Genomic DNA, 13,902 nt, shown 5'->3' with positions numbered 1-13,902 from the left:
ATTATGAACATAAATCTCTGTCTTATAATTACGTTTACTTGCATATTTTGATATGTCATGTCTGGGAAGGATAACACAAATAATCTGATTTTTTTCCCTCCTGCCTTAAAAGCTTTGTTTTGAAATTAATCCTTGATATTAATTATAACAAAATAGCAATGTTAACCACTGAACATTAAACAGATAACATCAACTTAAAAAAACTTCCAGGTTTTCACTCATTGACATTTGTATATATGTATACATTTGTTTTGACTTTTATCATATCCTAATAATTAATGCCATATATTATTATACTACTATTAGTAGCATAATAACCATTAGTATAACAACCATTAGTTTTGAAAATCACTTTAAAATAATTTTTTCTATACTAATTTTAAAACAGCTTAATTTTAAAATGCAAGATTTTAATCATAAAAATATGGTAAGAAATATAAATTAGTAGTGAAGAAGGTAAAAACTATAGAAAGAATGAGGCTTCCAGGAAAGATGCAAGATGGCAGAATAGAAAAATGCTGTGCTTGATTCCTTCCATGAATACATTAAAATTACAACTAAATTATAGGACAATCAACCTGGAGAACCATCTGAAGTGTAGCTTAACAGAACTTTTATAACTAGGGATACAAAAAGAAGCCACATCAAGACTAGTAGGAGGGGCAGAAATGAGAAACAGGCCGGCCCAAAACCTCCAGGTGGCAGTTGAGAATTGGAAGGATATTTTGGCCATGGAGGTCTCCCCAACCCCCAAGGAGCGAGGGATGCCAGCCTCACAGCAGGCTCCCCAACCTGGAAGACTGGTGCCAGGAGAGGAGCCCCCACAACATATGGCTGTGATAAACAGTTAGGATTCTGACCATCCAGGTGGAATGGAAGGCTGCGGGGAAACCCAGACATCCTCTTAAAGAGCCCACACACAGCCTCACTCACTCGCATACACTCTCCCTGTTGCTCTGACAGAGGGAAAGTAACTCAGGGGGCTTTGGATACATACAGGGAGAGAATGAGTTATGTGGCTGTGGGGTAAGGACTGGTGGGACAGTTGCAATTTTCCCTCTTTGGGATCCTGCTCCTGTGCAGCCAGCAGACGGGTGCCAAATTTTCTGTCTTGAGCCCTCCCCCACACAGCTAAGTCTCAATCTGATTGGCCTGATGAGCTCCGCTTCTCCACCCAGCTGATTCCCTAGGATCCTGTCCACCCAACTCCCCCAGTGCTGGAGGCACTTTCTCTTTGAGCAGCCATTCCCACATGCATTGCACTCTTTCTTGGAAAACTTTTGGGGTCCTCGATCCCCAGTGGAAAGTGACTGTCCTTGGTGTACTCTGAAACTTTTGCTGAGTATCCCCAGGCTCAGCACTGGAACCAAACCAGAATGTACATTAACCTGGTGACCACAACTCTTCCTACTGTAGCGGCTCCCTGAGATAGGGAGCCCAATTTGTATATCTCACCCAATTTGCATATCACATGAAGCTTTGTCAGTGGCTGAACCTTAAGGGAGCCAGCAGGAGGCAGATGATTCAGGATATCCTGGCTTTATGAGGAATTACATCAGGCCTGGAACTGGTGGCAGTCATACTTAGTTCACAGCATGACCTCTCCCACACACCTCCAGGTTTAGCACAAAAAACGACTAACCGTAGATCACTTTGTAACTCATACCAGATAGTCCCTGGCCACTCAGAGGCAGTGGGTGACCTGGGCCTGCACTGGTGCACCTTTCAAGAGGCTCCAGAACCAACATACTTGGAGGTTGGCTTCTGACCACAAGCAGAGCACCACCCAGTTAGTTCCACAAGTGGCACACACAAAAGGTAGTCTTAACAGGCACCACAGCCCACTGGGGCATATCCCACTCAGTGGGGTAAGGCCCCCGCCCCCACAGCATCTTATAAGCTGTGGACGTGGAAAAACTCCACAGTGAGTCAGGCTGAGGGTCAATCCCATCCACTAATGTGCCATTAGCAATCAAGGCTCAACTATAATATGAGAGCACACACAACCCACACAAGGGACTTTCCTGGAGCATCTGGTACAGGTGATCAGGGAGACAGTGTTAGGACCCCACGATGCACATACTACATAAGACCACCCAGCCAAGACTAGTAAACATAGCATATCTACCTAATACATACAAACAATCACAGAGAGGCAGCCAAAATGAGGAAACAAAGAAACACATCCTAAATGAAAGAAGAGGAGAAAACTCCAGAGAAAGAACTAAACAAAATGGAGGCAAGCAACTTACCAGATACAGAGTTCAAAACAATAGCTATAAATATGCTCAATGAATTTAGTGAGAACTTCAACAAACACATAGTAAGCATAAAAAAGGACCAATCATAAGTGAAGAATGCAATAACTGAAATGAAGAATGCACTGGAAGGAATCACCAGCAGACTAGATGAAGCAGAGGATCAAATTAGTGATTTGAAGACAAGGTACTAGAAAACACCCAATCAGAACAGCAAAATAATAAAGAATAATAAAAAAAAATAGTTTAGGACACTTCTAGGACAACATCAAGCATACCTTCACATCATAGGGTTACCAGAAGGAGAAGAGAGAAAGCAAAGGATTGAGAACCTATTTGAAGAAATAATGACTGAAAACTTTCCTAACCTGACAAAGGAAATAGACATAAAAGCCCAGGAAGCACAGAGTCCCAAACTACGTGAACCCAAGGAGTCCTACACCATGACACATCATAATTAAAATGGCAAAGGTTAAAAAAACAAAGGGAGAATCCTAAAAGCAGCAAGAGACAGGCAACTAGTAACTTATAAGGGAACTCCCATAAGATAGTCAGCTAATTTCTCAACAGAAACGTTGCAGGCCAGAAGGGACTGGCACAAAATGTTCTAAGTGATGGAAAGCAAGGACATACAACCAAGATTATTTTACTCAGCAAGGTTATTATTTAAAATCAAAGGGCAGATAAAGAGCTTCCCATACAAGAGAAAGCTAAAGGAGTTCATCACCACCAAACCAGTATTACAAGGAATGTTAGAGGGACTTCCTTAAGACAACAACAACAACAACAACAAAATAAAAAAAATATGAATAAGAAAATGGCAATAGCTACGTATCTATCAACAATTACTTTCAATGAAAATAAATTAAATGCTCCAATCAAAAGACATAGGAGGGCCGAATGGATAAGAAAACAAAATCCTTATATGTGCTGCCTATGACAGCCTCAGTTCAGATCGAAAGATACATATAAACTGAAAGTAAAAGTAAAGCGATAGAGAAAGATATTTCATGAAAATGGAAACCAACAAAAAAAAATCTGGGGTAGAAATACTTATACCAGACAAAATAAACTTAAAAAAAAGGCTATAACAAGAGACAAAGAAGGATCCAGTATACCACTTCTGGGTATTTAAATGAAGAAACCCAAAATGCTACTTTGAGTGGACATATACATCCATACGTTTATTACAGCATTGTTTAAAATGGCCAGGATATGGAGGCAGCCTGGTGTCCATCGATGGATGAAGAGTAGATGGATGAAGAGTAGGTGGTACACACATATATACAATAGAATATTGCTCGGCCAAAGAAATGGGTTCTTGCCATCTGCAATGTCATGGATGGACCTGGGGGATACTGTGCTCAGTGGAGTATGCCAGACAGAGAAAGACAGGTGCACTGTGAGTTAACTTATACGTAGACTCGAAAGAATAAAATAAACAAACAAAAGAGAAACAAAACTCATAGACACAGAGAACATTGCAATGGTTGCCAGAGGGGAGAGGGGTTGGGAGTGGGTGAAAAAGGGGGAGAGATTAAGAAGTACAAATTTGTGGTTACACAGTAGTCATGGGGATGCAGGTTATAGCATAAAGGATATAGTCAATACTATTGTAATAACTATGTATGGTGTCAGATGGGTACTTGATTTATTGGGGTGATAAATGGGAGGGGGATTATGGGGCAGGGTGAAAAATGTAAAGGGATTAAGAAGTGCTAATTGGTATTTGCAAAATAGTTATGGGGATGTAAAATAAAGCATTGGGAATATAGTCAATAATATGGTAATAACTATGTATACCCCCAGCTGGATCAATTCTTAAATTATATAAATGTCTAACCACTATGCTGTACACCTGAAATTAATATAAAATTGTACTGAATGTCAACTGTAATTGAAAAACTTAAAAAATGGGGGGAAAGTAAAGGGGAATAAGAGTTTCACATTTCCAGGCATAAAACAAATAAGTCGTGGGGATGTAATGTACAGCACGGGGAATATAGTCAATAATATTGTGATAGAGTGGTATTAGAGTGGTATGGTGCCAGGTGGTTGCTGGATTTATGGTGATCACTTCTTTAGATATATAAATGTTAAATGACTATGGTGTACATCTGAAACTGATATAATATTGTATGTTAGCTATATTTTTAATTTAAAAAAATGTAAAAAAAAATGAGACTTCCATTATTTAGCCAGTCTTTAACATGTGAATAATCTTTCTGACATATATAAATACAACCATTATAAAATAGGTTATTTCATCCAAGTCGGTTTTAATAGACTGATTTCTTACACTGCTTTTCAAAGAGAATAATGAAAAACAACTCCGAATAAATATTGTTTTTCAAATGACGTTGGCCATCATAATCACGATTTCTTAAATCTGTATATTCTGACAGAAATAAAATTGACGGAAATAAAATTTCTCTATTTAGGTTATGAAAATTACGCTTAGAAATAGATATTAAAGGGTTCCAAAAATCTTAAAAATAGCTATCGAACAGCAATCAGTGAAGCAAAAAATATTTTTGTAAATATCAGCTTGTGAATACCATCTGCTTTGCAGTAGGATCCTGGCTTAAACTGTAGAATAAAATGAATTTAATAAAGAGTTTGTCTATTACTAAAAAAGCTCTAAACGTATTCAATAAGTGTAAGGGTAGGACAAAACAGCTTTAACACTTAACATCCTATGTATTTTTAAGACCTTATAAAGGTGATAACATTTTAAATGTAGCTTATTTTAGTACAAAAAGTGGTGTGGATCATCACTGACAAAACGTGCTATTTATGAAATATATGTCTTTCTCATAGAGGAATAATTTAAAACTGTTATTTTTTAAGACAGAGATATCTTGAAATGAATTTGATTCCTTCTAACTCCAAACAAATTATTTGAATTTACAATGCTGTTTCTCTGAATGCATAATGTCACTTTCTCCCCTGATTTTGTAAACAATATACTATATTAACCTTCCTTGCTGAAGTTATTGATTATCTGGGGTAATGATGTAATCAGTCTCATTGTTTAGAAGAAAGAGAAGGGCCTTTCGGTGCTCTGCTTTATGAAAATTTCATAGATGTGATGCTAGAGATAATCAAGATACACACAAAATTACTGGACTAAAAAAAATTTGAGAAAGTGTAGTGTCATCCATTCAGCAAGTCGAAGAAAAGCACAGAGGAAAAAGCAAAAAGAAAAACTGAACAGCACAAATCATAGTGAGAGGATAAACAAGATTTTATTTGTTTTTCTTTTCTTTTTTTTCTTTCTTTTTTTTTTTTTTTTTTTTGTTTTAGGTGGAAGTGAGAAATTGGTGTATGCCTGCCCTAAATTAAAAAGTTTGATGGATAAAGTCCATTCACTCACTAAATTGTCAAATTAATTTATTGTTATAGAGAACCTACTATGAATCAGGCATCTTTCTAGGCACTCGGGATATAAAAGTGAACATAATAAACTAAAATCCTCACCCTTAAGTTCTGATGGGAGAAGGGAAACAATAAATAAAATTACAAAGGATCTACTATAGTATTTTTGATGATGAAATGTGATATGGAGAAAAATCAAGAAAAGCATAATGATAACTCTATTTTTAGAAAACTCTGTTTTTAGAAAAGGTGGGTGGTTTTCAACAGGTCAGTTCAGGAAGGTCTCATTACCCCCCAAATTTAAAATGGTTATAGAGAACAGGAATCTGAAACTTCTAGAAAAGCAGCATTATATACTCCACGGAATCGGAAAGGCACACAGTTACTAGGAGATTTAGCAATTATTGCTACCAACCCACAGAATAAAGCTCTTTAATGATAGTTGGCAAATTTCTGTTGAGGAAAAACAAATATTGCCAAAAGTCAGCCTAAAGAAAGGGTATCAACTTCACTGGACATCTACACTTGTCAGACTTAGTGTTGGGAAGGTTATAAATGTTACTTCATTCAGTCATTACAAATAGGTATTTGATCACTGTTCACCAGTTTCCACCCATTTAAAACTATTTGGCTTTCAGAAAACCTATTAATTGAAAAATTGTTTTACTGATAAAAGTTAGAAAATCACTAGGTACATGCTACCTTTCATTTGAAAGCATACTTCTTCCTGTGCTTTTTCTAACTCATGATGAAAATACATTATTATCAAGTTTCATCTAAGTAGCAAGTTTCATTCCTTGGGAAGGAATACATTCTGATTTTATTTTAATGGTACCTCTTGGGAATTTTCCTGGGGAGAAAATGAAGGACCTAAGGAAAACAGTGGTAATTTCTTTTCCATCTTTACTCAGTGTTAAAATTTTATATTTGTGAAAGGAACTAGGATGTAAGACAAAACTGTTTGGTTACATAAATGTCAAAAACTGGAATTTGGCTTTGGAGCAGCAAGTTTGACAGCAGAGCGAAGGGGTCAGAAAGTAGATAGAGTTCACTCACCTCTTACAGACAGTGGGGAACTCAATGTCTGTATATATACAGACATACATAACTCAATAAAACAGTCTCAGATAACACCCTGATCCAGTTATGTCCATATTACTTTATGATTTTATGTTAATTAGTGTTAATTTTAATCAATTGGATGTATAAGATATCTTAGGTGTAGTATGAAATCAAATGCCAGTGAAACACTAACTAGGCAATATATATTCCTGCTTTGGACTTTCTGTGTAAAAGATGTGACCAAAGTTCTATGATGGCAAAACCCCAGGGGAGTTAAAGGCTCTCATGCCACATAACTGAATTCCTATAAATGCAAATGGAATAAAATTTATATCCAATCCAAATGTTCCAAATTGTAAAATTAAGACAAATTGTTTTGAAACTCCAGGTTAGGCACGAACACTGCCTCTGTGGTTCATAAAGAAAAAAAAAATGTAAAAATTGAAGCTCTCCAAAAAACTTGTGAGATAGTTACTAAGAAAAATAAATTGTGCAGGAAAAGAAACAAATTAAAATGCAGTCCACATTTGCCTGTAAACAAACCAAAAAAAAAAAAATGCAATAGAGTGCTTTGATATGTGTTATGGCTTGAGTTGTGACTCCACTCCCTGCCTCCGAAAGGAGATATGTTGGAGTCCTAATCCCCAGTACCTTCAACTGTGAAACCATTTAGACCCAAGGGTCTTCTCAGAAGTTATCGGGTTAAACCAAGGTCATTAGTGTGGGACCTAATCAAGAGAACTGTTGCCCTTATGAAGTGGGGAAATCTGGACACAGAGACAGATACACAGAGACGGAAGGCAATGGAAAGAGACACAGGTAGACTGTCGTCCACAAGGCAAGGAACGCTAAAGCCTAGCAGAAGCTAGGAGAGAGGTCTGCAACAACCCTGCTGACACCTTGAGTTTGGACTTCTAGCCTCTAGACCAGTGACAATACATTTCTGGTACTTTGTTCTGAGAGTCTTAACAAACAGATACAATACATGGGCAAGAAGAACAAAACGATGCCAGTGGTAGGAGATTAGGCACGAACACTGCCTCTCTGGTTCATCTTGTATTTTTAGAGTTTACTAGCGTGTCTGGAAAGGAGCAATGAATGACTCAGATAATGAGTGAATGCAAACAAGAATACATTTTAAAACGAATAAAAGCTAATTAATAGGGATTTAAACTGGAACTTTAGGAAGAGCAAGGAAATGACAAGATAAAAAAGACAGCACACATGGTACTGATCTAGTAAGAAAAAAAAATGTTCAATGTGTGTCAGAAGAGACTAATAAAGGATGGGAACTGTGAAGTGCAGAGTCTAACATTCTAATTCTGGTCAGGTTTTTGGTTTATTAAGGAACCGTGATAAAGACACAGCCCGCTCTGGGCTCCGTTCCTCATCTGTAAGGTGCCTGGACTGTCTAATAGCTAAATACCCTTCAACTTGCATTCAACTTGCGTATTAATGCCTATATCAAAATAAAGAAAGTAGAATTGATACTTTAAGCAAAGGAGCTATCAGTTTAGATTATCAACAGGATAGGTCTAGATTGTGGTAATTAAAATGTAAGCAATCAGAGTCTTTTAATGAATGTCTTATACCATTTGTTTTATGCCTATACTGGTCCCTTTAATACATGTATTCAATAAATATTCAGGGCCTACTTTATACCAGGCGCTCTTCTAGGCACTTGGGACTATAGCAGCAAACAAAGCGAAATTCCTGCTTTGTAGAGATTATGTTCTACTGAAGAAGAAAGATGATAATTTGATTAAATACATAACATATTAATAAGTAATATACACAAATGTGGAGGGGTCAGATATGGGGACTCATGGTGATAGGTTGACTTACTAAGAGAATGAGGCAAGGGGAGCCTCTCTGTGGAAGTGAAATTTAGGCAGAGACCTGTACATAGGAATTAGTCAGGCAAAGATCTGGGGAGAGAGCATTCCGGACAGGGGTCCTGAGTGGGGATGAGGCTGGCACATCCAAAGAAGGACAAGGCCAGTAATTGGAGCAGAGTGAGAAGTAGGAGCAAGTGTGGTGAGTGACCAATGAGGCTGAGAGACAGGCAGACACCAGATCATATGGGGACTTGTCAAGAAATTTCTAATATATTCTGAATTTGCTGAAAATCTGCTGGAGAGTTTAAGCTGTGGAGTGCATGATATAATCTGATGTACATTTTAGAAAATCACCCTATAGGTGCAGTTTAGAGAACTGACTATAAGGAAGGCAAGAGTAGAAAGAATCCAGGGGCTGAGGCAAAAATAAAACATGATGGTGGCTTTGGCCTAAGCTCCACATCCCCAAGGGAAGTAAATCCAACTCTTAACTTGGCAAATTAGATCCCCTGCAATCTGTTCCTTACTCAGATTGTTCCTTACTCAGATTCCTTACTCCAGCAGGCCTTTCCAGTAAACTGTTTCTCCTCCTGTTAGCTTTATAGCTGTTCATCAGTCTGAACTTTTGCACATTCTGTTCCCTGTATTTAGAATGACTCCATTGTTCTCTTCATGGTCCAACAGACACCTCACCCTCCCGTTTCAGGGCCTCCTGTTTGAAACATTTCCTGACATTTCTAGGAGAGGAGATCTTACTACAGAATTTCATATAGAACAACATTTATCTTTCATGCTGTATTTTAAGTGTTACTATGTTGTCTCAATGCCAAGTGAATAGTATGATTTTTTTCAGCTTTATCAGTCTGAGAAAATTAACAGTATATATACTACTGAGCTAGACTTCTTAAATAAAACTCACATCACTATGGATACCACTTAGATTATTCTTTTCAGTACAACTAATACTTAGTAATCCATGCTTATAATTAAGAAATTAATTTAGTTTAAAAGAGACTCAAAGCATGTCCAGAAATTTGCAAAGAAAAAAATATAAAATATGAAATTTGTACTGTAGAACCAAAGTATATCTAAAGTGCTAAAAACTTGTCCTGTATATGAAATGACATACCTTGTGTGTTCAATAAAACAGTATCTTTTAATTTGTTTACAATTATTCCATATTAAAGCATACATTGAATTTGGCCAATTAGAAAAAGGAATTATTGAATTGTGCTCCAAGGCTCAATATAACTAGGGTTTTTCAGTTTCAGAGTATTATTTGGTAATTCTACTCAACTTCTTTTATGATTAGGTAGTTAATCTCTTTACTGATACAATCAGTAATGCAACCCATACAACCCACTGTATCTTTCATTTCACACTTCCAAGTCCAAAGTGAATACTATGAGGAAAAAACAGTACTGACAACTTGAATCTCTTCTTTAACTGAGTTTGTTTGAATTAAGGGTACAGGGCCATATATTAAGTAAATGATGAGTACATCAACTGGAAAAGCGCATTATTTTTTCTAACGACAAGCCTTCAATATTACTTTTAATTACTATCAAAAAACACGTTTTCAAAGTTTTTCAAGTAACCCTTTAGGTGAATTTATAGAACACAGCTGTAAAAATACCTATGTGTTATAGCTGAGTTAAAAATCACTTCTCAGAATAGATTTACTTCTAGAAACAAAGCTATATATAAGATAATAATTCTCTGTAAATTGCATGAAATCTCCATTTACCAATGGTTCTCTGACTTCTCTGACTTAACAATTTTAACTTCTGTTCTGCACATGAGGACAGTTTTACATTTAGGAAATACTGTTTGAGAAAACACATAATAACCAAATGCCACTATGAAAACTGGAAAACTTAGATGTGAATTTGTAATTTATTAATGAATACTGATATGTCTATATACCTATAAATACACTTACAGTCATATATATAATGGTGTATTTTTTGGCCCACAGCCAATGTTTAACATAGCTGGGTCAGTGAACGTAGAGAGGTAGCTCAGAAAAACCCATTTAGAGGCTTCTGGGTTTGAAGACTTAAGAGTTCAAAACCAGTGTTATAGGGAAACTTTTAACTTGAACATAAATCTCGCTTTAAATTGAACTATGATACTTATCAATAATCTTCTAAAGAGGTATATAAGATTTTTTAAAGTAGAATATACCTGCTTTTATAGCTGATTATTATTTCTTATTCTCAGCTATAGAGATCTTCACAAATGTGTTCTATCTATCTATCTATCTATCTACCTATCTATCTATCTTCTTTTCCCTTTGCAGCATAGCTACATATTTCTGTATAATTATTAATTTCAATTATTCAAAGAAACATAAAAATTATTTTGCTCGTGTAAGCACCAGGACTAAGGCTTACCTGAGGTTAGATTAAGAACACTGCCGGAAACAAAATAAGCACGGGTGAACTATGAAGATTATACCACACACTCTTCTGCCTGCCTTAGAAATGTTCTCTTTTGGGCAGTAAGTGGCCTAAGCCCTTTTGTGAAAACATTCTGGCTGGAGAAAGAGATTAGATAATCTCCAAGGACCTTCCAACTAAGAATTCCAGTATCCATGGGTCTAAATTTATGGTCCTATTTTGACTTATTGGTTTATTTTCCATGTGTGTTCCACCACTGAACATGAATATTAATTACATTCATCGAAACAACAGCGTAAAATTGACATAGGAAATTTCAAGATTAGAAAAAAACTTTCAATTTCATTAAGTCATAAAATAATAAAATAATAAAATTCTTCCTCATTTTGCCTCACAAAAATGTTTTCTTTTTGTGGTATTGTTAAAGGAATGTTTACTTTTCTAGTTTTTCCGCCAAATTACTAATGACATAATCCTCCCTGAAATTTACTATTAGGTTTCTAAGGTACCAGGAGATGTATTGCTTTCTACAGTCTGCAAACACATGGTTAACATCAAGTCATCCACGGACTTCTAACTGAAAAGAATCACTCTTACCGTGTAGCCCTCCGTATACTGAAAAGGAGCCCTGGAACTTTCGTCTGCTGTTGGACTCAGAGGCTTGGGGTCAGACAGGGACCGCTGCATCATCTTGGCTGTCTTAGGACTCGCTGGGGGGACTTTAGCCATATCTGGATGCAGTACTTTCTGTGGACTTATCTCATCAGGGAGGGGTTTTTCATAAGGTACAAAGGCTGATTCTAAGGCTTTGCCTGGTGAAAGTGGTGAGATGGGTGAGTAAAGGACTTTTGGAGATTTGGGTGGGGAAGGAGCCAGCTGTAGGGTGGAATCTGCCCGAAGGTGAGATGAATAACCAATCTCTAAAGGTGTTGGGCGTTTCTTGTCTTTGGGTGGAGATGTGGCACTCAGATATTGAGGACTTTGTGTGTCTGAATCTGCTTCTGTTTGACATCCTAAACTGCCCCCTTTGTAAGTCTTTTCAGGTGCTGAAATGTGTTTAATTATTTCTACCTTGGCATCCACGCGTGCACGTATCGAAGGTGTTCGTATGGTTCCAACTGGTTCAGTTTGCACAGATATCTCTGCCACTGTTTGAACTGCTATACTGGAGACTTTGGAAAGGGGTTTGGTCTTCTCAGCCTCTGTAGTGCTGTCACCATATTTCGCTACACGAGCCTTTCTCCTTGATCTAGTAGGCATATCCCATTCATCCTGATCTTCATCATCAGTTTGGACACTTGTATCGACACTCTTTTTAGTCTTCCTTCTTCTACTTGTGTAACTCCGATCTCCTGCATCTTCATCGTCGGTCTGTACACCACTGTCAACTATCTTTTTAAAACAGCGGGGATCATCTGCCATACTTTCCCCCAGCTCTTCATACTGTCCACGGGCTTTAGCTCCAGCACTTCTCTTTTTGGGTTGTTTTTCATCTTTTACAACAACGTCTGTCAAAGGTATTTCTGAAACAGTACTCAGGATGCCAGGTGGGGCAATGTATTGAGTAACACCATCAGACTGAACCGTGTACCATCCTTGGCTTTGTGGGATTTCAATCGCCACAACGGCTGAAGCTGTGGTGGTTGCATCTTCAGTCACCCAAAACTGCCCGCCTTCTGGGGCAGCATACTGACCTTCCAGCACTGCCTGCTCTGTGGTAGTTTGTGGAGATGCAGTTCCAGAAGGATCATAGTTATACTGATAGATCTGGCGAATCTTTTGCTCTTCTAGCTGCTGGTGAAGCTGTTGCTGCAGCTGCTGGATCTGCTCCAGCTGTAACTGTTGCTGAGCTAATGTCTCTTGCCTCATTATGAACTGGGCTTGACGCTCTTCTTCCTGCTGATAGAGAAGGTGCTGCTTCATAGACTGCAGTTCCTCCAGCTTTTTCTGAACCATGAACTTTTCTTGTTCTCGGAACCTTTGAATTTCCTGACGTTCCCACTCCAATTCCTCAGCAAAACGCTGTTGCTTAATTTTCTCCAGTTCCAAGAGCTCACGCTCCAAGTCTAGCTGCTGTTGTTGTTTATCTTCTTCAGGGACAATTAAAATAGCACTTTCATCTCCCACCACCTCAGAAAACACTTCAGATGCTGTGGTTAAAGTGGGAACTGAGTCTATTGTCTCAGCAGTAAGAGTTTCCATAGTAATAGTTTGCAAACTGGCATTGATATCAATACCAGTTACTACAATGTCTGTTTCAGATGCACCTGTTGTTAGGAAATATGATCTAGGCGTTGGCTGACTCTGGTGAAGGGCGGATAAGGAAGTCACTGCAGCAGTTGTGTGCACACCAGACAGATCCCTCACGGTGGTGCTGAAAATGGAGCCAGGCTGTGTGGTGATAGCAAATGTGGAGGGAATTGGAGTTGCCACCGAAGAATACACAACACCATTAGATGACCTCAACACACTCCCCACACCAAACTGGGGTCCTGGAGGTGGCGTCATTCTTGTTGTGGAATACTGTGTGGTACTAATCCCAACTCCTGAAACGACTGGCCGTGTTTCCGGATAGGGACCTGTAGTCTTGCTTGAATAATCCATTACCTCACCTGAAATACAGGGTAGAATTATAGTCCAGTTCCCAGAATGAATGATGCTTTTGGGTTTGAAAGCGCTCTCAATCTTGATGAACATAATGAATGGGACTGCATGCAAATCCACAGGTTAACCTAATTAGATGCAGAATAAAAGCGATGTCGAACATGCAGGCACATGCAGGCGACTTTGGGCATAATAAATAAAAAAAAATGAAGAAACAGAAGCGCACATGTACTCCAAAAAATGTTGCCAAAACATCCAAAGAAAGAGAAAAAGTAACAAAATGAAAAAAGGGACCACATTTTTATCCTGAAATGAGATGAGGAACACCATGATATTTCAAGGAAAGGTCTGATGCCCCAT

General features: G+C 37.9%; 1 protein-coding gene across 3 annotated transcripts in view; it reads right to left on the bottom strand.

Moving 5' to 3' along the window:
* PCLO (piccolo presynaptic cytomatrix protein) overlaps nt 1–13,902 on the bottom strand; it is a 383,134-nt gene that overhangs the window by 181,382 nt on the left and 187,850 nt on the right. For all 3 annotated transcript variants that reach the window (XM_033088047.1, XM_033088046.1, XM_033088045.1), the window contains exon 6: nt 11,536–13,550. In XM_033088047.1, coding sequence (XP_032943938.1) covers nt 11,536–13,550 — 2,015 coding nt within the window. The remainder of the gene's footprint in view (nt 1–11,535; nt 13,551–13,902) is intronic.

Source organism: Rhinolophus ferrumequinum, chromosome 20 (assembly GCF_004115265.2).
Source record: "Rhinolophus ferrumequinum isolate MPI-CBG mRhiFer1 chromosome 20, mRhiFer1_v1.p, whole genome shotgun sequence".
NCBI classification, from domain to species: Eukaryota; Metazoa; Chordata; class Mammalia; order Chiroptera; family Rhinolophidae; genus Rhinolophus; species Rhinolophus ferrumequinum.
This window is presented reverse-complemented; position numbering and strand designations above follow the sequence as displayed.